The sequence below is a fragment of the Leuresthes tenuis genome, unplaced genomic scaffold (genome assembly GCF_036924035.1).
Source record: "Leuresthes tenuis unplaced genomic scaffold, fLeuTen1.0.hap1 SCAF_19, whole genome shotgun sequence".
NCBI lineage: Eukaryota > Metazoa > Chordata > Actinopteri > Atheriniformes > Atherinopsidae > Leuresthes > Leuresthes tenuis.
The window spans coordinates 1,944,360-1,969,420 of record NW_027325373.1 but is presented as its reverse complement, the minus strand read 5'-3'; the positions used below and the strand labels follow the sequence as shown (position 1 = coordinate 1,969,420).

Here is a 25,061-nt window from a genome sequence, read left to right as displayed (position 1 = left end):
TTATTTGTGGCATAAAAAACTCACGATAACAGTTTGGTGAAAGTCGGCGTCCTTCGGAAGATATTTAGATAACTGGAGAGACGATGCAGCCCCTAAATAAGGCATTATCTGTCTTTATTTCACCAATACTTTAAGGAGAATGAATGAATGAACGCGTGCTATAGCTCTGTTAGCTCATAGCTGCTGTGTTGTTGTTACTGGCGGCTGGTAGCATGGTTCGTTATTGCATATTTCCAAATTGTCATGTTGCACAAAACTAGCAGCAGCAAACTCTGTGTGAAGTTAGCCGACTGTCACAGAGCACGGAGTGAATGAGCTGTGCTGTAGATGAACGTATTTTATGCCAGAAATAAGGTCCAGGTTTAAAAAAAACAAACTTCCCCTTTAAGAGAACCACTTATCAGGGAAGCTAATCAAAAAATAAAAAGGAAAGGATTCAGTTAGCAAGGGAGCATTAAATCTGGAGCAATGAAAAAAGATAATATGGTCTGATTAGTTCAGATTTAACCTGTTCCAGAATGCAGTTCATTATCATAAAAATCAGTCCAACTCCTTATAACTGTATTTATAAAATGAATTACGAGCTGCTTAACTGGGGAAACCAGTGCATCGCTTTGACTCTTCTCTTTGACTCATGCCCCATCCTGAGCATGCATGGGGCGGAGAATGACAGCAGAGGGGTCAAAGGTCAGACATCAGACACTATAACACTATCCCGAAGATACCTGCTGAAAAAAAGGGGAGAAACAGAACTTTACTGATTCAGTTAGTGAGGAAGCCATGCAGTCATTTCCTAATTTTAAATCATCCCTCGGTGGTTGAGTCAGCCTCCTTCATCGACTCAGACAGCGATAAATTCCAGAGTCAATCCTCCGGGATTAGAGCCTGAGACGGAGTTCTCTTTAATACCATTGACTCTGCTGCTCATCTACAATCATTTCGAATACTGTGCTGCTAATTTTTGTCATATATTTCAGCTCATTACAGACAGATTTTCAAAGTTTCAGTTACATTAATCAGATATATGTTTATATATTTGACTTTTGACGGTATTTGAGAACAGAAACTATTTTGTTGCTGAGGTGAAATAAACTGAGATATGAGATCATCTGAGAAACTGAGATATGAGATCATGATGCAACACAGATCAACCAAACTGACAACAGTTTCATGAGTGTGTGTGCAGAGAAAGAAAGAAGTGCAAGACTGTTTTGTTTTTAGTTTCTACTGACCGTAACTTCTCATTTGTAGGTAAGTTTTAGCCCTCAGAGCACTGATTATAAACCCAATGGGGAGTATAAGACCTGTGATGTATGAATATTACACTCGACACCGCTGCTTTGCTGCCAATTATCATTTTCTCATTTCATTGCAAAGTGATGCAGACACAACAGTTCACACACAGGTACGAATGCTCAGGATGGTTTGGGTCACCAGGCTATTGAATCTTTGCAATTATCTTACAGAAAAGCATAAATTAAGCTCAACTTCAGCTCCTCCACATTCATTCAGGAACCTTTAGAGGCTATGAGTTACCGGGCTGCACCAGCAGCAGAAGCTTTTATGCAGAAGCAGACATTCAGACTGCATTAGAATGGAAATCTGCAGTTAAAAGGTCTTTTTACATTTTAAAGGAAGTTTTAGGAAACATTTTGCAGACGTGGCCAAATATTCCAAAGAGATGCAGTATCAGTTAAATGGAAACACGGGAAATGTGTAACGGATTTGGTTCTGCTGTTGATATATTGTTTGAACAGGATGTTCAAAAAGGAAGAGAAGAGGTCCTTCGGCAATGGGGCTCTAAGGGACAAGTGGGAGAAGAGAGCCGAGAGCGAGGCAGACCAGTGCAAACAGGAGGCCGAGTGGAAGGCAAAAAGCTCCCTGAAAGGGTGAGAATGAAAGCTTCTGTTACAGCAACACAACCTGAATTTTAGATCGTGAAAATACTGCCACAGACACAATTTCTGCTGTTTTTCTAATGCTCGGGAACATTAAAATAACTCCAAAGAGTAACATGATGTCATAGCGTTTTGTAAATTAGTCAAATTTTGGCTATTGCATCACATTTTGGACCTCAGATGGTGCTGATCCAGTCATATTATCGCCTTCTTTCAGTGACTGCAGATATCAGGTCATAAGTGGCTGTGTAGGTTTTGGCTTTTTTCTGTACTTTTCACTTTATTCATTTTAAAATCCTACGGTGGGATTAAGACACATATTATCATCACTTCAATGTACAGATTTTAGACGGCAGGTCGGATCTAAGATCATATAAAATCAAATTAAGACAGAAAGAGTATATGTTCTAGGAATAAATACATTGTTAAAGGTTGTCGGATCACTACATGCACTTTAGTATAGTGCTCTAATCAATCAACTTTATTTATAGAGCACTTATCTCAGATAGAAATCACAAAGTGCTTTACAATAAAAAGCAGAGCGGGATAAAAGAGGAAGTATAAAACAAACAGGGATTAAGAAATAAAAGAACAAAATAAAACAGGGTTTAAAAATGGCGAAGTCAAGGATATTAGGTTTTGTTCAGAGCTGGGGCATAAATAGTTAAAAGATCACAGATATATTTTGGGGCTTGGCCATAAAAAGCTCTAAAAGTCAGTAGAAGAATTTTAAAATCAGTTTGTTGCTTTACAGCCAATGTAAAGAAGATAAAATAATGGTGATGTGGTTCCATCTATGAGTTAAAAGCATTCTGGACAATCTGCAGTCTCTTTAAAGAACGATTGTTGAAACAGGTAAAAAGATAAATAATATATCAAGTGAGTGTAATTCCAATTGTTTTACCGTCCCCAGAATATCCATTTTCACTGCTTTTATTTTGAAGGGACACTCAAAATCGCACATTTGTAAATGTAAATGTAAATGTAATTAATTTCTACAGCCCTTTACAACAATCCATTTCGGTACCAAAGTGCTTTACAGCAGATAATAAATAAAGAAAAGAATAAGTAAAAAACAATAAAATAACAGTAAAAAACAATAAAATACAGCAAAATTGAATAAGATAATATAAAAGTGTCACCATACTACTGGGTATTAAAAGCCATCTGAAATAAGTATGTTTTTAGCCCCGATTTAAAGAGGCCCAGGTCAGAAATAAGACTCATCTCGGGGGGGAGCTTATTCCAGAGCCTGGGGGCAGCAGCAGAAAAGGCTCGGTCACCCCAGGGCTTGTATTTTGACCTGAACACTTCCAGCAAAAGTTGATTTGTTGACCTCAGAGCTCTGCCAGGGTTACAGTTAAAAGCTCAGATAAATACGATGGGGTGAGGCCGTTAAGAGCTTTAAAACCAAACTTTAAAAGTTTAAAATCAGTTCTATAAAGGACAGGAAGCCAGTGAAGGGAGTTAAGAACAGGAGGGATGTGCACAGGTCTGTTAGTGTTGGTTAAAAGACGGGAAGCAGAGTTTTGCACAAGTTTAAGGCGACTGAGAGAAGTCTGGGAGACATAAAGTCCATTGCAGTAGTCTAACCTTGAACTTATTAGGGCTTAAAAACATTTTAACTTCGGCCAGGAGACACAGCTGGAAAAAACTAGTCCTGACAACATTGTTAATTTGTTTGTCAAACCTCAGATGACTGTCAAAGGTCAAAGGTCACTCCCAGATTTCTGACGGTTGAACTGAGCTTTGAAGACAAGGTGCTAAAGTCAGCCGTCATTTACACGACAAAAAAGATGTGATTGTCCAAATAAAATTATATGAAATCGAAGCCCTCTAAAATATCCAAATAACTTTACTCCAAATGTAATTTTTTTTTATTTCTTTGTATTTCAGGCTTTTCTCAAAGTGGAACTATCACTGGACAATCACCAATGGAGACAACAAGAAAGAGGAAATGTCTGAGTTCAGGAGGCTCACGAGTACAGTTGAAATGGAAAATAAGCCCAAAATCAAATTTAAAGTCGTCCCTCCACCTCCCAAACGCAAACCTGAACCCCCCCCTCCTCCTCCACCTTCTCCCAGGAGGTCAGCTTCACCCAAACTTCACAGGCAAAAGCGTAAAGTCGAGGTGGATGTTTTCCGGTTGTGCTGGAGGGAGTCCTGGAGGAGCCCGAAACCTCCAAAGTACCTTTACCTGAAGGCCACCGAGTGTAAAGCAAGACTTCCGGGGTTCACGGCCATAGAAGAGCCCGACAGCAGGAGGTACAAAGCACCGCAGCGTGGATCCGAAGCTGAATGGATGTGTCTTATTTACAAATGGAGCCAGTCCTGGAAACAGGTGAGACTGACACAAACTGGCGATTTCACACTGAAATACACCAGAAGCGGTCTGTTTTTGGGGGGTGGGGCGTGTTCTGCATGAATTCCTCAGTATCTTTGACATGTGTGTGTTAAATATAAGTATCCTGAAAGTATGAACCCACACAAACATTACAATGACAGCTCCAAAACTAAACAGCCACAGTTTATCCTCAAGGCCCTTCTAATTACTCTGCTGATGACTATACCGTGCAACTGATAATTACCAGCTGCTGGAACCGGGTGGAACCGGGTGGAACCGGCTGGAACCGGGTGGAACCGGGTAGAACCGGGTGGAACCGGGCGGGCTGCTGCAGATGATGACATTACGTCACACAGATCTTTCAAACAAGCACAAGTAGAAACCATCAACTGGCTTTAATTAACCGTGTTATTCAACACACTGAAGAACCTGCCAGGAAACAGGATGTTTACCTTTTTAATAACCTTTTTCCGGTCCAGTGTCATGTAGACAAACTAAACCGAGAAATGCTTCCACAACAGAGATGATTTCTCATGTAAAACACGTTGGATGGACTGAACCGAAGGTGTTCAGGCCACAGCTGGATCAGCCTACAGGCAGCCGGCAGTACTGGGATCTGAAACTAATGCAGGGCTTTGGGCCTTGGGCTTTGGGTTTTGGGCTTTGGGCTTTGGACTTTGGACTTTGGGCTTTGGACTTTGGACTTTGGACTTTGGGCTTTGGACTTTGGACTTTGGACTTTGGGCTCTGGGCTTTGGACTTTGGACTTTGGGCTCTGGACTTTGGGCTCTGGGCTTTGGGCTCTGGGCTTTGGGCTTTGGGCTCTGGGCTTTGGGCTTTGGGCTCTGGGCTCTGGGCTTTGGGCTCTGGGCTCTGGGCTTTGGACTTTGCGCTTTGGGCTTTGGGCTCTGGGCTTTGGGCTTTGGGCTCTGGACTTTGGGCTCTGGGCTTTGGACTTTGGGCTTTGGGTTTTGGGCTTTGGGCTTTGGGCTTTGGGCTTTGGGCTTTGGGCTTTGGGTTTTGGGCTCTGGGCTCTGGGCTCTGGGCTTTGGGCTTTGGGCTCTGGGCTTTGGGCTCTGGGCTCTGGGCTTTGGGCTCTGGGCTCTGGGCTTTGGGCTTTGGGTTTTGGGCTCTGGGCTCTGGGCTCTGGGCTTTGGGCTTTGGGCTCTGGGCTTTGGGCTTTGGGCTCTGGGCTTTGGGCTTTGGGCTTTGGGCTTTATTGGACCGGGTTGGAGAACTGTGGAGGCCACTCAGGTTATTTCCCTTCAGACAAAAGAAAGTTTTCTTCAGGGATCCGCACGTGTTGCCATGTTACTGAAAGAGGAAGAAAAGAGTCCCAAACTGGCAACATGGATTCGGAAGTTCACTGTTGCTATATCGGTGCTAAATTAGCATAACATTAGCATAACATTTGCCTTTATTTGATCGTCAGGTACGCTTCTTGGATTCTATCGGCTCTTTTTTGTCGCTGTACTCCACTCCAGATGATGCTTAACATGATTAATCATTCTTGTACTATTGAAGCTCTCACATTATTTTTTGCCCCCCGCCCCCCAAACATGATGCCAAACAGATTTGCTTTGCCAAGGGAAGTTTTATAAATGTAAAGCTCCCCTTGATGCCCATTTATTATTATATAACATGTAATAGAACTGAACCGGACTGGGGGACAAGGAAAGAAGAGGAAACAGAACAAAAATAGAAACAAAAACAAGACAACCAGCTGCTACACCTGTAAAAAAAAAAAAAACAGACAACAATCCATGGTCTCTCAATCCATGAAGCTCTCACATTTAAAAGAAATAGAAACCCTTCATATGGGAGTTTGTGGATCCTATGGAACATAACTTCCTTTAAGCAGCTTCCAGGAAATATCACTAAACCTGATTTCTTCACTGCTCTTTCTTCCAGGTAAAGAGTCCAGCACAGTTTGAACCCTCTGAGGAGAAACAGTTCCAGTGGGAGCCTCTACTTACAAAGAATATAGTCAGCAAAGTGAAGATGGGGGAATATTCTCTGCCTGTCTGGGCTGGTACTTGGAAGTTCATGAACTTTCCCTACAGACAGCAGAAAAAACACTGGGACTGTATTTGGCCCGTTTACCATCAAAACCGCAGCAGCGAGTTAAGCCGAACGCAGCAACTGGAGGAGCAGGTGGGGATCAGTTCATGTCTTTCTTGTTTTGTCTTTACTCTGCTCCCTTATATTACCACTAAGAAAGACTAAATCAGAAAAATGTGTGTTCTGATCATCGATCAGGACGAACTTTCAGACTGGGACGATTCATGGAAACTGTCTGGAGTAGAAATGGAAACAGAAGATGATACACAAGACGATGAGACGCAAACTGCAAGCTCCTCCACCAAATTCATGATGAGGATCAACGACATTGTCAGCCCAGGATGGAGCAAGTCCTGGCTCCTCTCTGCAGCTCCTCCCGAGGAATATGAGGAGCGCCAGAGAAGCTGGAGCTCCTGCTGGGGCTACAGGCAACAAATCAGGTGGGTTAGACCAGTTTTCCATGCTTTATGTCAAACACAGGATGCACTTTTAAAGAAACAGAGTGGAGATTAATTTAGTGCTCCTGTGAATACTGCCAAAGGTGTCTGGACAACAGCAGAGATACACATATTTAGTCTTTTATCTAATAAAAAGTCTGGAAAATCAGTAAAAGTGGAGAATTCACAGGTGCTTAAGTGCTGCTAAAAATAAGAGATTTAATAGTTCTCTGCTTTTATGGCCATACTCCATTTTCCAAACTGTGAAATGGATTAGGATGGTTGAGACATAACTCTTTAGCTGTTTCTGCACGATGTTAAGCCCTTTGCTGCCATATTTTGACATTAATTCACTGAGAGTGACTCCGTCATCATTTCATGGCAAATCAATTTCTCAGCAATTAAGAATTCATGCATATTTGTTCATGTCTGATGACACAGTTTCTCTGCAAAATGTCACATAGTCACATACATTTAATGCATTTATTTGTGTCCACAGACAAGTTTTTTCAAAGCTAGGAAACTGAAACTAAAACAAACGACAGTCTAGTTGTCTCCACTGATGCCTTCTGGTAACTTTCATTCAAAACACTGCTTTTGTGTTCAGTTTGGGTTTCACTCATTGTTACTTCGCTGTTTTACACATTACAGGCTGCATGGTTTAGGTTATGGATTCAGAACAAAGTGGTTAAGGTTAGGAAAACATCACGGATTGGGTTAAAACCAACCCTGTAATCACATCAAATCGCTGTTTTAATGAACCTGAAACATTACTTTGAAGCTGTGCTTTGCTATATGAACCACATGCTCATATAGGACTTCTTCTATGGTTGTGAGATGTGCATTTAGGTTGAATAAAAACATATTATTCATAACTGATCAAGCTGTGACTCCATCCACAGGTGGGGGCAGGCTTCCATCGGCTCCCATCATCGTCACAGTGCCATGCTGATGAAGAGGCGTAAAACTACAAACCTCATCCTCACATCACGGCTGAGCGATGAAACTCTAGATGTGACGGAGTGGACCGAAGCTTGGAAGACTCCTAAAACATGGGGGATATCAGACAAAGGGGAGGAAGAAGAGGAGTGGAATGCCGAAGAAAAGGTCGGAGAGGATGACCAAGAAGTGGACAGCGAGGCTGAGGAAGCAGATGAAGAGGATGATGAAGGCGTGGAGGAGGAAGAAGAGGAGGAGGAGGAAGAAGAGGAGGAAGAAGAAGAGGAGGAAGAGGAGGAGGAGGAGGAACTACAAAAGGAGGAAAGGGACAAAGAAATATTCAAAGACATTAACAAAAAGATTGAGCAGGATGACGAAGAGGATGAGGAAGAGGATGAAGGAGTAGAGGAGGAAGAGGGAGAAGATGAAGAGGAAAAAGATGGAGATGTAGAAGACAGCGAGGAAGAGGAGGACAGGGAAGAAGAAGATGAAGAGGAAAAGGAGAAAGAGAAAGAGAAGAAAAACATCAAAGAAGGAAACATGGAGGATAAGGACGATGAAGAGGAGGAAGAGGAGGATGAGGAGGAAGAGGAGGAGGGAGACGACAGCATAAATGATGAAGGTGAAGTGGAGGAGGTTGATGATAACAAATCAGACAAGAAGAAAAGGGATGAAGAAGTAGATGAAGATGAGGAGGAACATGAAGAAGCAGAAGAAACAGACAAGACTGACCAAGTCAATAAAGAAGAGGAGGAGGAAAATGAAGATGAAGAGGAGGAGGAGGAGGAGGAGGAAAATGAAGATGAAGAGGAGGAGGAGGAGGAAAATGAAGATGAAGAGGAGGAGGAGGAGGAAAATGAAGATGAAGAGGAGAAAGAAATCAATAAAAATGTCAAGGAAGAAAATGTTGTAAAGGAGGCGGAGAAAGGCAAAAGTGTAGAAGAGGACAGAGAGGAAGAAGAGGATGAGGAGGAAGAAGAGGATGAGCTGGATGAAAAAGAGAGCGATGAAGAGGTTAACGGTGAGGATGATGAAGATGAAGAAAAAGAAGAAAAGGTTGAAGAGGAAGAACAGGATGAGGAGAGAGAAAAAGACGGTGATGAAGAGAACGATGAAAACAACAAGGAGGATGAGAACAAAGACGACGTGAATAAAAAAGTCAACAATGAGACAGCTGCTGCTGATGAAGATGAAGATGAAGATGATGTATATTATGATGCAGAAGAAGAGGAAGAGGAAGAAGAGGCCGGAACCCTGGAGAAAGATAAAGATGATGAAAAAGAGGATGAAGAAGAAGAAGAGGAGGAGGAGGAGGAAAAAATACAAATAACTGACAAAGCAGAAGATGGTAAAGAGGAGGATGAAGATGACAATCAGCAGAAAGAGGAAGAAGCAAATGAAGACCAGGAGGAAGAGGAAGATGAAGAGGAAGATGAGGAGGAGGAAGACAAGAAGGATGAGAAAGAGGAAGCAGACAAACTGGACGAAGAGGAGGATGAAGCTGAAGAAGAAAACAAAGGAATCAAAGACCAGGAGAAAGATAAAAATGATGAAGATGATGATGATGAGGAGGAGGAGGATGAAGAAGAAAAAGTAATAAAAGACCAGGAGAAAGATAAAAATTATGAAGATGATGATGAAGATGAGGAGGAGGAGGAGGAAGATGAAGAAGAAAAAGTAATAAAAGACCAGGAGAAAGATAAAAATTATGAAGATGATGATGAAGATGAGGAGGAGGAGGATGAAGAAGAAAAAGTAATAAAAGACCAGGAGAAAGATAAAAATTATGAAGATGATGATGAAGATGAGGAGGAGGATGAAGATGAAGAAGAAAAAGTAATAAAAGACCAGGAGAAAGATAAAAATGATGAAGATGATGATGAAGATGAGGAGGAGGATGAAGATGAAGAAGAAAAAGTAACAAAAGACCAGGAGAAAGATAAAAATGATGAAGATGAGGAGGAGGAGGAGGAGGAAGATGACAAAAGTCATACCGAGGACAGAATGGAAAAAGGTGACAACAAACTAGCAGAGATGGAGGATGAGGAAGATGAAGATGAAGAAACAGATGAATATGAGAAGAAAGAGGAAGATGATGTAGAAGAGGAGGATGAGGAAGATGAGGAAGAGGAAGACAAGGAAGAAACAGACAAAGATGAGGACGAAGAAGAGGAAGAAGAAGAAGTGGATGAGGATGAGGAGGAGGCTGGTGAAGAAGAAAATGAAGTGGAGGAAGAAACCATAGAAGAAGAAAAACAGACAGAGAAGCAACAGAAACCGGTAAAATGCAAACCCAGCGTCCCGCTCCATCTGCAGTTCCACAAACTGAACGCCTCCTTCGCCTCCTGGAAGCAGTCGAGCAGAGTGGCGGTCGCTCACAGGGCCGGAGACGAAGGTGCGGAGGAGGAGGAGGACGAAGAGGAGGCCGAGTGCCGGGCCTGGAGGGAGTCCTGGAGGATCTGTCGCTGGAAGAAGACGGATGAGGACGAGGTGATGTGTTTCTCTCTGGAGCACCGAAGCCAGAGATCCGTGAGACTGATGCAAGAAAAGGGAAACGTGCCGAAGCACAAGTGGGCTCTGAGCTGGAGGACGACCAGGACGAAGCGGAAAGACGCTTAAAAGGAAGGAGTTCGAACATGAAGAGTATTTTTATAAAGGTTGAGAGAGTAAAAGTGGTTGGATATCAGTTTGCTGTCATGCAGAATGTGCTTTTCCCAGCTAAACTGGCCCTGGCTCATCTCCTTTGAGCTTTGCTCCAAATTTAGCAAACAGAGGAAGATTGAAACTGCTCTTAAATTCTTCCAATTTACACAAACTCTTTCTGATTCACAACATAAAAACACTTGGATGGAAACATTGCTGGCCCAAAAAGAACGAGAACAAGTCTTCTCACAGGTGTCAAACAATGAATAATTACTGACACCAGAAGGGACTTTTTCAACCCCCCACTCTTCGTATTACATTAAAAAAGACTGTAACTGTAAGGATTTAACATCAGTGAGCACCCAAAGGGATTTCTGTTGATTTCCAGTTGAATTACTCCACTTTCATCCTCTGTTCAACCAGCCAAAATGCATTTAAAGTGTCACAAAACGCCCGATGTTTCATCCTTTTGATGCACTGTTCAGGTCTGGCTGACAGAGACAGAATGTGATTCATGTGATCAATGAAGGCAGAAATATACTCATGAAATGAAGCATCCGATACATTAATGGGAACAATTATATACAAATCAGAAGTTGTGCTTTTTGCTTGAATGTGCGAGAACAAATGCTAAAGTCTGGACTAGTCCAAAGGCAGAGCTTTGCTGCACTTATCAGCAGCTTAAGCTTGTAATGCCTTGTGAAATGATGCCATCGTGAACTCTCCCAGTTAGCTAAGAAGGATGAGATGTTCAGCTGTTTCCTGCAGCGAAAACCCATCGAACTGTGGTTTAAAAGCTATTTTTTTACCGGGTTTCACAGGGTTCTGTCAGTTTGAAACTAAATTATTGATTAGAAATGGTTTAAAATGAGTCCAGCTAGTTAGGAGTCATGAAAAAGTATTAAATCTCTCAGTTTTTAGGGTTTTTGAAGAGCAGTTGAGACGTTCAAGGCCTGGTTTCCGACTCAGGGATGTTGCACCATGACGAGCTTTCTGATTGGCTGCAGGATGATCAGCAACATTTAGCTTTTATTGGAATCAAAACAAATAAATGTCCTTAAAATGACTCCTTTTCACCATCAAACATATAGTTTCAATCTCCAGGGAACTAGAGCGAGTTTTCCCCCTTTTTTTATGGTTTGTACCATTATTTACATGTAAATAAAAAAGAAATAAAGAGGCAAAAACAGCTCTAATTTTGTCTTTATCGTTCAAAGACATCATCACTATGCAGGAAAGTTTATGCTGAATGTAAAGCTTTTAAAGTGTGGCTGCTCGCTGTTAATAACTCACCTTAAATGTCAGAGCTGTGCATCTTGTCTTTGGCTGAATGAACGCAGAGTTTTCTGTTTTTTCCATGAAACCTGCATCATAAACATGACATTTGGAGGCATGAAACAGAGCATTCCCGTGAGAGGAATGCATTTATCTTGGATATGCAATAAAATGTCAAAACATCTGCTGTAGGAATGGTCTGTCGTTGCTTTGTGGAGTCCTGGAAGTTCGTTTTATTTCTGACTTCTTCAGCTGATTACTGATTTCGGGAAGAAAATGTTGCATGAAAATGAGAATGTGTCAAAAAACACATTCTGCTAAGTTGGGAAATATCACTGTCCTCTTAAAGCAGGAAAATTCATTTTTTTAAAGAAAAAAACGTGTAGATTGAGGAAAATATCACATTTGGTGGTGTTAATGGGACAAATCTTATTTCTATACCGTGTTTACTTAAGATATTTGGCTTTATTCATAAAGTAAAGAAAGATTAAACTAAAGTTTAATGAAATTTTAATCAATGTAACCCCTAAAACTAATCTGTGTTCCTCAAACTTACATATTTTGGAAGTTTTTCTTTCAATTAACTAATTATTTTAAGGTTAAATGGCCTCAGGGACAGAATTATATGATTTAAAACTGTCCTTAAAGCGAACTGCAGCTAAAAGACGAGTCCAAACCCACGAGGAGACGGGATTGGCAAGGTTCCCAGTTTGCAGAATCATGTATTTTTGCTCTGATGTTGTCTGCTATGTTTCATTCATCTTCAACCTCTCAATTTATTTTAATTTGTCATCACTGAACACAAACTATGATTCATTTGCTAAAAAGCTACCAAAGATTGGGCCTTGCCCACCAGATCCATGAAAAGGTGAAAATCAGATAAAACCAGAGCATTCAGAACAGTCTAGATCTCTGCATAAGTCTTATATGTGTCAGAAATGTGGATACAGTGCAATAAATATGTTAATGCATTAAATCAGGGTTGCTTTGAAGAGATATTTTGAATAATGCATTTTTCTTAACGCTCTTTCAGGCAGGGAGATGATCAGACTGCTCCTACAGTGTTATCTCTGAGTTAAGGACTTTCTAAAAGCATCACAACAGCTCTGAATCCTTTGTGCATATTTTTTGTATTTAAAGGCGTAGACAGACTGGTTCATTTCAGTTTAATGTGTGTTTGTACCTGCAAAGAAGAGTTTAACCCAGCTGACCGTACAGCTTTCTAAGGTTTAAAAAGTCTGATCTAATCATGAAGCCACAGATTTCAGTGTTTCTAAAAATTAAATTCAGGGTTTTAACTAAACCTGATGGTTGCAGAGTGATCTGTAATGTTCTGGGAAGCTTCTTGTCGTGTCAGGGATGTTTGTCTCCTCTTTCTTTTGCCTTTCAGTAGAACTTCGAAGCTTTGAAGTGTCTTTGGATTCATAAAAGTGGGTGAAAGAATGTAAATACAGCTCAAATACAGCCAGTAATACCACTTGGTTGGCTGTACTTCATAAAGTGACCACCAGAGGGCGACAAAGTCACGCAAATTAGAACGAGTTCCCTTCTTCAGTGAAGAGGCAGAGGCTGAAATGGCAGGACTCTGAGAGGAGATAAAATTGTTGATAGAGGTGTAGGTTTTACTCTGAGCTGTTCTAAAGCGCTGATGTGGTGAAATTTACATAAGACATTTATGGAAGGCTAAACGTGCACGTGCGTCTTAGGCCTTAATCGATGGGATTATATTCATATTCTCATAAAATGTTTACATGTTGTTGATCTATTCCTTTAAAGTCCTTTAAAGGCTGCACTCAAACAGTATTTAAGATGAACTTTTGTGTTAGTCTGACCAAAACTGGGTGATTGACCAAAAACATCAATGATTGGAGGCACAGTATTTATGAATCATGGCATTATTGTAAGACTGGTGTCTTACATTAATGTCACATTTTGTTTGATCTAGTTCATTCAGCTGGAAAAAATAAGCAGCCGTCCTCAACATTTGACAAAGATACGGTCAAACTCCTGAGCAGGCCTGTGACTCTTCCCCCTCCTGCAGCTTTCAGATGCAGATTTCCCGGTGAGTCCATCTTGGGCAGTCCCTCCTGCTGCTGTCTCTCCAGCTGTGTATTAGCATGAGATCAGACTGCATTGTGATGCTGCACAGATTACAAAATGCCCATTTCCACCTCTGATTGTCCTTCTGTGGTCAAAGCAGCAGCAGATTAGCAGAGGTGGGTGAAGGGGGAGGGTTTTGGTGTCGGTCCGAGCTTTACCAAAGACTCTTAAATCCATACGGCCTTAAATATGCTGTTGATCAATACAGGAACATGAACTTTGAATGGACACATTGATAAAGAGTAGATTGAAAAGTGTTCTTACAGCTGATCAGAGCAGGCACTGTTTGACATGTGAAAGATGAGAATTAGAGCACAAATGATGATGTAAACACCCTGAAACAGAAGCAGAGAGTGAACAGTGTATGAAAAGGTCTGCTGCCAGCTTTATAAACTCTGTAAGTTTGACCTTTACAGCTTCTGCATGTCAGTTATTTCACTGAAAGGCTCATATCTGATGCTGCCAGTGAGCCTTTGGGGTTGTTTGTCTGTATTTAGGAGGGTAAGTCAAGACTAATTCACACAAAATATGTGCAGAGAGGAAGTAGAAATGATTAGTTACTGGTTGTGATTTGGATTTTTTCAAGCCTTGCTGAGATATTCAGTCTCTGACTGCTTTGTTATCTTGTTTCTGCTGAGTCGAGCTCGTCTGCTCATGTTTCAGAGGACAGTTTCCTACAAAACGCTGAAGGTAGACGTCACTGCAGATCAATCGATTTTATGCACCCCCTTTATCCTCTTCAGAGGAGGGACTTGAATCTGTTATAATTGGCTTTGTTATGTATTCATATTCTGTATTTTACTAAATAACCTCTGTTCCTAGCTGGTACTTTTCCACTCTGCTCACCTTAAATGGTCCAAGACCTTAGAACGACATAAACAACTGGGTCAGACAGAACATCTGTATTGGAGCAGATAGGTCTGGTACATTAGATCCGAGCCTAAAACAGTTTTATCACATCCAAAGAACACAACAAGGACAGCAGCTGGCCTGATCAGGCCACTAAAAACTGGCCAATTATACTCTGACAAGTGTGAAAACAACCTCTGTGAGATAAAGCTGAATATAAATATGAAATGTTTCCAGATATCGGGGCTCGGCCTGGCGGATTTATTTGCAATATACTTATGAAAGAATCGGACCGACACATCTATCCGACCATCAGATGAGATACAGGGTAATCCTGGTTGGGTTCCCTGTACATCACAGGGGCCACACAGAGACAAACAACCATGCAGGCTCACATTTATAGATACAGTCAAACTAGAATCACCAATTAACCGAACATGCATGGAGGCAGCTGGTATGCAAACTGGTGACAGTGGCTGTCCTCATATCAGATCACCACACTGCAAATATTTGTACATTTCTTTCACAAAGGAAATGTTCAAGTGTTCTGTTGGCTCTGCATGAGAGTGCATGATGTCCTTCCTCCTATGCGCTCCACCAAAGCACTCCACCAGCAACTGTTGAGAGAGTCCGAACTTAATGTCCCTAATGTTCCTGCAGGGGGGGGCGTGTGGATGAAGTGGTCCCAGTAGAGTGCCTGTGTAGAAATCCCTCTGTTAGCTCTCCTATAGCTGCAAGTAGCCACATAACAGCAGCTATGAGCTAACAGAGCTATAGCACACGTTCATTCATTCATTCTTCTTAAAGTATTGGTGAAATAAAGACAGATAATGCCTTATTTAGAGGCTGCATCCTCTAAGCCCCGTTCACTCCGTTATATGGATCTCCAGTTATCTAAATATCTTCAGAAGGACGCCGACTTTCACCAAACTGTTCTCAGTGAGCAGATGAACGGATTTCATGCCAGAAATAAGGTTTAAAAACACCGGAGTTCCCCTTTAAAGCTGAAACGGCATTGTCAGTGTTTCTCAACATAACAACAATTCAATCAGAATAATTTAGGAGGTTTGAATGGCAGTGATGGAATAAGATCTGAAGGGTTAAAGTCCAAAGTTAGAGGATTAAACAGTTTTTTGTATGTTTTCTCTGTGCCTGTATCTGACAGAAATAAGGTTTAAAAACACCGGAGTTCCCCTTTAAGGAAAAAGCTGCTTTACTTTTTAAAAGTAAGAACCTCAGAGAGGAGCTCAATCAGGACAACAAACTCCTCAGAGCTCAAAGCCTTTTTCACACAGGTCAAAACTCTTAAAATGTGGCTTTAGAGTTCAGTGGTAAAGTGTTTCATCAGCATTAACTGATGCAGGAACTGCAGAAACTTATTGGCTCTGGCTCGGCGCAGCTTTGAAACACAGAACCCAAGTTGCTAATTTTCCATCCGATACTGTGTCGGGACGTAAGGATGCACAGCTGACTTCCTTTTTACATTAAAACTAATCCACTGTTCACACTGAAACTGACAACAAGGAGAAGAGACTGATTCAGACTCGCCTGTAAGGCAGCTGCCAGCTCGTCCAATCAGAAACTATCTTTATTATCTCATCAGAACCTGTGTCCAACACAGCCTGCTGGATTCAGAGCAGTGACCGATACGACTGCTAGCATAACTGTCTGAGTATGTTAGCAGTCCACAGGCATAAGAACCACGTATATTTCCAGGAAAGAAGATGTTTTTTAGGTTTTTTAAAAATGCACATGTGGGCAAATCGTCCTTAATTCTTTTCTTTAAGATATTTACTTTTTATTACTTACTTATCTTTAGTACTTTACTTTTTATTCTTATTCTCCATGTTTCTAGTTCCACTGTTGCAGTCTCTCCTCATCTCCTCCTTCACCTTCAACTCAAAGTCTGACGTTTCTAAATCTTTCACAGTTAACTGAATAGTGTCTGTTTAAAGCTGGTTTCTTCTCCTGCATGAACAAATGTTTCACTCAAAATGTACTTTGCAGGAAGTGAAATTAGCGCTTTAGCTTTAAATTAGCGCTTTAGCTTTAAAAATGGCCAATATTGTTTTGATAAATACTCATTTTTTAATTTAATTCTCCAAAATGGAGGTCTAACAGACAAAGGCCAGTTCATACTATCAGGGCTAGATATCCGATGGATGAATATAAAAAACCTCATAGACCTTTTGATTCATTTAATATTTATATAACTGGAAGTTAAATGAACATTTTGAGAAGAAAGTTTCCATCATGCTTCATTTTTCCAGGATAATGGACAGAAAGAATGAAATTTTGAGGTATTGTGACACTGTGGGAATGTAACGTATGGATGTACAGAATGAAGCCAGGAATAAAAGCTTCTTAAAGGGAAGGTGCTTGTTGCTATCTGTAGAGGTGGGTTTCCCTGTAGCAGCGGGGTCATTAACATGTGAAAGTAGGACTGGGTGGGTGTCTGAGGTTAATATACATGTGTATGACCAGAGAGACGAAGGAGAGGTGATGCAGGGGGGGGTTAGTAGCATAGAGATGTGAGAGAGAGGGAGAGGAAATAAGCCGACAATTTTGTACTTTCCACAAAGTTATCTCCTTGAATTTAAAGTTAAAGTAAAAAAATGTCTGTTTCAGTTATGGAAACTGAGACAAGGACAGAGAGGAGGTGTCTGAGGGACAATATAACGCAGATAAATCTGCTGCTGGGACATGCTGTCACACCCTGGGGATCAGGATCCCTTTGACAGCCTTGAACAGAACGCAAATTTAAAAAAAAATGCTGTTAAAATGAGGAAAACTATGGGATGAACATCCTCAAACGAAGCCCTGATAATAAATCTTAAAAAAAGCCACTGAGGGTGAACGAGTTTTTAAAAGTTTGTTAAATTAGGTGATGCTTTTTCATCCTTATTCCCACCTTTTTGAATAACAAAGGGGAAAAGCTTCTTGTCACACTGGTTTCATGCTTGCCTTTGTAGTAAAATAGATTGAAAACACGGTGTGGCTGGAGTCAGGGGAAAATGGATCCTGCAGAAATGAAACGAACCTTCTGGTGCAGTGCGACAACAGTTTGGATCTCTGGGAAGAAGCCTCTCGTTTTTCTGCAGCACAGTAAGCATCACTGCTTTTGCTTTGCACCCAGTGTCCATCTTTGTTGATTCCGACTCTCAGGCTGACAGAAACAGCCTGTTTCTGCGCGTGGTGGGCGTGGCTTCGGTAGCCCCTCCCCCTGGGGGAGAATCACCTGGAGAGCTGACATGAAGCTGTTTGGAGGAAGCAGGGAACAGTTTCACTGCTTCTGAAGAGGAGTCACTGGTCTCTCCTCAGAGAAGTTGGGTTTTTCTGAGCTCTGTGAAATATTAAAGAAGTGGAGTCAAAGAAAAGGAAAACGCGGCTTTTTTTTTTTTTAATTTATGAACATATTCACCTTCTGGGTTTTTTTTTGGGAAATATTTACCGATACATTTAAGGATTTCGTCACCGTTTTTTAAATTTTTATTTTTTTTATTACTTACACTTTATTTCCTTCTGTGAATCTGAGGAAACGTCTGGAAAGTGACTTTTTAAAATCCACCCCTGCAGTAGGATGGCTCGGGCGCAAATGCTCAGGTGAGTTCTGGGACTGGAAGAAAGTGAGAGAAATCTTTATTTCCGTTATTGCAGCTTATTGTGCGGCTTTCTGAATGATCTTGTGTGCTTTCAGGCTCGCGCTCTGCGCTCTGATGTGTCTCCGGAGCGCTGTCGCCCTGCCTGCCTCAGGTCAGCACATCACACCCAACCCTGCTTCTGTCCACTTCACATGTGCGTTTCACTGCAGATTCTAGTTTCAGACATTATATTTTTGATCTAACTCACTACAGCTGGAACTTTTCTTTATTTGCGCAGATGGAAGCCAATCCAATTAAATTAGAGGACACATAAAAAAGCTATAAAATGATTTAACTACATAATTTTTCACTGTAATCTATCACAGATGGATAGTTCACTTAAATATGAAGGTAAACTTAATGATTTGGGAGTATCAGGTGTGTTTTTACATGTCATTTTGCATCAGTTTTCATGCAGCCAGTCACTTAATTTCCTCACCACCTAATTTCCTCTTTAAAGTCTTTAAAAAACAAGTTGAAATGGGACTTTGTTGCCTTTTGAATGGACAGATTGTGAAGGAAATGACTGTGGCAGAGGCCAGACCTCCTCTTCTTCCTCTTCTGCACCAGTGGTGAAATCCTCACAACCCTCCCAGGACTTCCTGGGTCAGTTTACCCAGGTGAGCTCGCCAAACAGCGGAGACCGTAAACACCGCGACGCCAGTGGCGTCCTGCCCTTCATCGGCCTGACTAACAGTAAGTTCACAGGTCACCTCTGCACGCACAGATGGAGGCGGCTGAGGAGAGGAATTCAGCAGTTTACCTAAAACAGGCAGACAGAGTCTCATAAAGTGAAGACTTTGGATGGATTATCCCATTTTCTGTCTCTTTATGAAGTCATGTGGAGAATCTTATTGACCTTTAAGCTTTGAAATGACTTGGATTGGTTACTGTACATGATAGAAAACATACAAATAGTATAAAGCTTCGAGTATTCTCTTCTTTTTTAAATATTCTGTGCATTATCAGGTCAGCTGACCCTTTCTTTCATGACCAGGACCAAACTTAAACTACAAAAGGACTTGAAACAGTCTGTTAAAGGCTGTTGGTGTAATCAGCAGAGATTTTGTGTTTTGCTGTTGTTTTCAGATGTTTGTTCAGACTCTCCGTGTTTACTGATGTGAAGCAGAGGAGCACTGGAATGTGCTGCCAGCTGGAGGCTCTGCTTTATTTCACAGATACAAGGAGAGGCAGCAGCTTTAGCAGCTCTCACCTGACTCACACAAATCAAAACCCACACATATGTGATGGGAACAGCGAACGTCACAGCCAGCAAAACTCCATTCTCACAGTAATAATAAGTCCCTATGATAATATAGGAATGAATATAAGATACAATAAGCAGGAATAAAGTATGCTGTAGTCCTGTGTGTGGGAACTGGACCCCTCACAGCGGTCTGGGATGGATCTGCACGCTTATTTTATCCCTTTCTTGTCTTTAAGGTGCAGAGCAGAGTCGCAGCTGCTGTAAAAATGGAGGAACCTGCATCCTGGGCAGCTTCTGCGCCTGCCCTCCGTTCTTCACCGGCAGGAGCTGCGAGTACGACACACGCATCAGGTTTGTGAGGAGAAAATCTGCCGCTTTGCAACTTCATTCAACGGACAAACTGACTGGGATCAGAAGTGTCAGTCAGTGTGGTTACATGCACAGTTTCAGCTCGACCTGACCGGTTCAAAATGGGGTTTTTGACTCATATATGTCACATGACACAATGCTGTGAGCTGTGTGAGATTCTCTGTTGCTTTAATGCAAAATTCAGTTACAAAATGAGGATTTTATTAGAGCAGAGCGGCAGCCTGGGAATGTCTTTATGTGACTAAGTAAGAAGCAAAGTGTAAATAACTAAATGTCAGAGCATGAGCTGCTTTGTTGGGAATTTGGTTGTTTTTACACACATACACCTTCCTGTTCTTATGAAAAGCAGAGCGCCTAAGGCCTATACAAGCAGGAGGGATTCGAGCACATTATCTGGGTGTGTTGTGCTAGTTAAGTTCAGTCATTACTGAACCAACCAAGAGAGGAAGAGTGGGACCAAACCCTGAAATTCAAACTGAAGGCTTGTCCTGCTCTTTAAGCTGTTTCTTCTCCGTCTGTCTCCAGGAGTTGTGACTTTATTCCTCACGGTGAGTGGGTGCAGAAGGGCTGCTCCTACTGTCGCTGTGGTTACGGCATCCTGCACTGCTTCCCTCACGTCTTCCACAAAGACTGCGGTAAGATGCTCTTTTTTTCCTCCTGCCAGAGGCTTATGGCCTGATCCTGGGCCACAGTGCAGGGATTCTGCAGAGATATTTACATTTTTTATGGTGGCATTTTGCAGCTTTTTCTGAGTTGATATTTTTCCACCACATCCTTTCATCGGCTGAGGTGTTGCACAGGTGACTGAAGGCAGTTTAGTCTCCACCAAGGTGTGGGAAAGCCACTGACGCCCATCAGTCACTTCAAAAAAACATCGTTCACACTTTTCATCTTTCAAACAATGCAGGTACCTCTGAGTGCAAATGGTGGTCACAGCAGCTTCATGCTCCACCCTCTCATTTACAATTCAAGGCTTTTATCCCAATATGCAAACCATTCTGTCCTTCAGCAAACAGAAGGGCTTAAAATAAAAAAAAAAGCCATAATTCACAATCTCAGCTCCTTTTTTCTGGGCTTCGCCTCTCAGGCCTCAAGCTGCATTTGATTTAGAGCTGAAAGAAATGCAAATTAAGTAATTTGTTAGCCTCTATAGTTATCAGAGGACTACTTTTTGTAGTTTTTACTTTGTTTTGAGAAGAGTTTGTCACTCATTAAACTACTTGTATGCCTTAACCTACAGCATAACTTTACAATAAAAGGGCAAAACCAATCAAATACAGCCTGTTTCACTCCATTAACATCTGTTTAGAGTTATTTAGATGATGCCAGTTCATAAGTAGCCTAAAAATCGATCTGATCTTCAACAGATCAGACTGCACCAGGCCACAGTAGAGAGGAGAACCGAGGGGGGGGGGGGCAACAGGATAAAACCACTTAATTCTATTTCCCTTTATGTGATACACACTATCCAGCTGGATTCTGCAGTATGCCAGCTCATGTTCGAGCTAATATGGCTCAGTCATCAGCGCAGTGCAGGATTTGTCACAAACTCCATGTTGTGTGCGAGCAGGAACTAGTTCAAGCTGCCACAAGAGCACGGCCTCCTTTGTCACATCCCAGAGATAAACATGCATCTCAGGAGGGTGCATGTGCAGATGAGATAAGACAACCTCTGTTTAGGGAAAGTGGAGTACCATCACAGCTAAAAGAAGTACGAGATAACGGCCTTAAAGAGGATCTGCTGCACAGAAAACTGAATGTGAAAAAGCTTAATAAATGACATGAACATTAAGAAAATTGCAATCAGAGTAATAAAAAAGCTAGTAAAGTGCAGCTTGAAGTAATGGATGATGAATGCGTTCCCTCATTGGTTTTCTTTCCTTTCACTCCAGATGACTCGGAGGCGGAGGTGCGCTGGTATCGTTCCTCGGCTGTTGGAATAAATCCAACAGGCTACTTCCTGTATCTGATGCTGCTTCTTCCTCTGCTGCTTCCTCTCTGACATTTTCTCAAAGCGCAGTTTGAGCTCCAGCTGCATAATGTTGGGAAACTTGAAAGTCGTACACATGAGGACACATCTTTGGAGAACCTCTGCACTGAACTGAGCTATTTATGAATACTTTAAGCTGAATGGAGACCAGCCAATGGATTAAACTGAGAATATTACAGTATTTATTTTAAAAGAACATGGAAGGCAACAGATCCAGATTCTGGTATTTATGTAACTGTTTTCAGTCATTTTCTCATCATTTCGACCACAACGATTAATGCAGACGAAGTTACTTGGTCAAACTCTTGTTTCTTAAAACTGTAAAACTTCCGGTGGAGGTGAAGAAATCTGTAAATAAGATTTTTATGAAAAAAGCTTCTTTTTTTTTGCTATTTCAGGAACTGTAACTGAATTTTTTCCAGGTGTTTTTTAAAAAACAAACAAAAAAAGATGAGTTTCTTTTTAAAATTTGTCGTTCTTTGCATGCATATGAACAGATATGTTTCTCATTGCATCTTTTATCATGTTTTTTACCAGCTCTTGTGCTGTGAAAACCAGAAGTTCTACAGAAATACATGCATTTATACTCTGACAACAGGCTGGCTGTAACGGATAAGGAATCCCAGCAGTTCAGTAGCATTTCACTGGAACCTTCTCTGGCCTTGCGCCTCTCTGACTGTTATCTGTCGGTATTTTGGGAGGCAGCTGTTATCTCCAGTGTTTATTGATGTGGTTTGATTTGATTATCTGCTGCTCTCTTATCTTAAACAAACACATCAGCTGTTGTTCTGCAGTCTCTCAGCCCGTTAGCTGTTACAGCCCTAAGTGGAATATTTTGTCTCACTTGATAGTTCGTGAGTCCCAGTTGTGCAACTTTTAACTCGATGAAAAACACAGCATCACCTCACATTACAGTCATTTAGCAAATCCTTGAATCCAAAGCAACGTACAAGATGGGAACACATTGGGGGCAAAGTTCAGCATCTTGCTCATGGACACTGGGAAAGTCGGGGATTGAACCTTTTCTTTTGAAGGACAACAGCTATATTTGATGAGCAATAATCAGCCTCAAATGAGAAGTCTGACTTGTGTATGAACCAACAAAAGTCAAAGATTTATGGCAGATCAGCAGGTTTGGACTGATTCTGGCTCAGTTCAGTATACCACAACCGGTCTTTAAAGGCACTACTTTGGTCCAAAGGATGGATACGATGTGCTTCTTTATACAGTTTGATCACTAAAACCATGAATCTCTGAATACTGCAGCTCTATTATGTACAATTATGAGCATCAGGAACTGACAGTTCATTCTTTAATAAACCTTTTCTGAAGTCAACCAAAACAGTCAGTATTTCCTTCACTAAATACATAATATCTGATATTTTAGTTGCTCCTCTGGCTGCTCTGAGGCAGATGGACACATCTCACAGCTCAGGGACACATTTCACTCCCTGGACTGAAGTGACCGGGCACATTTTCCACTGTTTTATTCAGAATTTGTACCTAAAAGTGAATTTATGTTATGTCTTTTACCATTAAGAGACTAACAAACCTGTAGTTAAAATAACTGAATCTTAGTATCATTGCTCCAAAAAGAAGAAAAAATAGAACGCAAAGAACCCCTTTTCTATAGCTTTTATTTCTGTTCTCCAGTCTGTGATTAAAGGGGAACTCCGGTGTTTTTAAACCTTATTTCTGGCATGAAATACGTTCATCTGCCCACCGAGAACAGTTTGGTGAAAGTCGGCGTCCTTAATGTTCATTAATGAAGTTAATGTTTATTGGAGTTTCACAAGCTTCTGTACAACTGTGCTGAGATCTACACTCCAAAAGTATTTGCACATTGAGGCCAGTTCCTTTATTTTTGCTGCAGACTGAAAATATCAAAAGATGAAACAAGAGATCAAAATTTCAGCTTTTATTTCCAGATATTTACACCTACAACTTAGCAGGTAGCATTATTAGGAATGGAACAGATTTTTAGGAGAGCAAAACTATTGGAAAAGATAGACTTAGAATAGAGTCAAGTGAATAAGACTTAATATTTAGCATTAAAGGGGAACTCCGGTATTTTTAAACCTTATTTCTGGCATGAAATACGTTCATCTGCTCACTGAGAACAGTTTGGTGAAAGTCGGCGTCCTTCAGAAGATATTTAGATAACTGGAGATCCATATAACGGAGTGAACGGGGCTTAGAGGATGCAGCCTCTAAATAAGGCATTATCTGTCTTTATTTCACCAATACTTTAAGAAGAATGAATGAATGAACGTGTGCTATAGCTCTGTTAGCTCATAGCTGCTGTTATGTGGCTACTTGCAGCTATAGGAGAGCTAACGGAGGGATTTCTACACACTTGTCCCCTTTAACAGCAAATCAACATCAAAACAATCTTTAGGCACTAAAAATGAGCAGAAACAACCTTCAGTGCAGCCTTTACTGTATTAAATATGAAAACTCAGCTCATCAGCCCTGTCCAGGCTCTCCTGCAGTTGGTTCTTGTTGTCTCTTTCCTCCCTAACGCACCTTTCTGCTGGCATCATCGGCCTTTGCTGGAGCTCTTCCTCCTCACTGAACCTCACTTTTGTCCAAGTTGGACTTGTTGGTTTTCCCTCTGTTGACCCAACTATGTCAGCTGCCCTGAGATTGATATATTTGATGTAAGAATTGATTTAAAAACCTACTTTTCTTGACTGGAAGCCTGTTTAGCGGGCTGCTTGGTTTAGAATAAGCATTAAATAAGGCAACACAAAACATTAGTTCTGCTATGAAGGAGGAAAACAAGCAATGAGTGAGAGAAATAGGATGGATAAGCAGATAAGCAGAGGAGGGTTACATCGTTTAATCCCACAGTAAACACAGTGGGATCTCTCCTTTGTTATCCAGCCAACTCCACATAACAAGTTATTTAAAGGAAGTTCATGGCTTGGATAGAGGATGCTGATAAAAAGCATGGAGAATGTGATTTGACTTTAGTTTCTTTCCTCTTTTTGTGAGTGGTGCTTTCACTCTGAAGGATTACACAATGTGAAAGCTGAGAAAATTAAAGTTAACGTTTGTGGAGCCCCAGAAGATGGAGGTAAAGGGATTGGAGCAGATTTAAGGAACTGCAGGGTGCAGAGGTCTGAACAGAGAGGGAGCAGCAGGAGCCAGGAACACATTTAAAACAGAGGAATAAATGGCTGGATTCCAAATCTTCCTCTCTGGTCTCCCACATCGTGTCAGATGTTAACTATTTTCTCTCCACGAAGCAGGAAAGTAAGCAAAGAAATGGCTTAGAACAGTTTTTATATTGCAGTGTAAGTGAT

At 41.3% G+C, this 25,061-nt stretch overlaps 2 protein-coding genes across 2 annotated transcripts; both read left to right on the top strand.

The window, feature by feature from the left end:
• Window positions 1-572: 572 nt before the first annotated feature.
• On the top strand, window positions 573-17,801 carry LOC140277490 (uncharacterized). The gene is made up of 10 exons (XM_072372551.1): window positions 573-687; window positions 1,635-1,716; window positions 1,758-1,889; window positions 3,795-4,239; window positions 6,154-6,396; window positions 6,502-6,743; window positions 7,643-8,504; window positions 8,595-8,885; window positions 9,996-10,208; window positions 17,712-17,801. Exons 1-10 carry the CDS (start codon window positions 573-575, stop codon window positions 17,799-17,801), a joined length of 2,715 nt encoding a protein of 904 aa, XP_072228652.1.
• A 76-nt stretch (window positions 17,802-17,877) lies between these two features.
• Window positions 17,878-23,064, top strand: tdgf1 (teratocarcinoma-derived growth factor 1). Its single transcript, XM_072371936.1, has 6 exons — window positions 17,878-18,149; window positions 18,244-18,299; window positions 18,698-18,883; window positions 19,631-19,745; window positions 20,289-20,398; window positions 21,656-23,064. The coding sequence occupies exons 1-6, from the start codon at window positions 18,127-18,129 to the stop codon at window positions 21,763-21,765; spliced, it is 600 nt and encodes a 199-aa protein (XP_072228037.1). The 5' UTR covers window positions 17,878-18,126; the 3' UTR covers window positions 21,766-23,064.
• The last annotated feature ends 1,997 nt before the right edge of the window (window positions 23,065-25,061 follow it).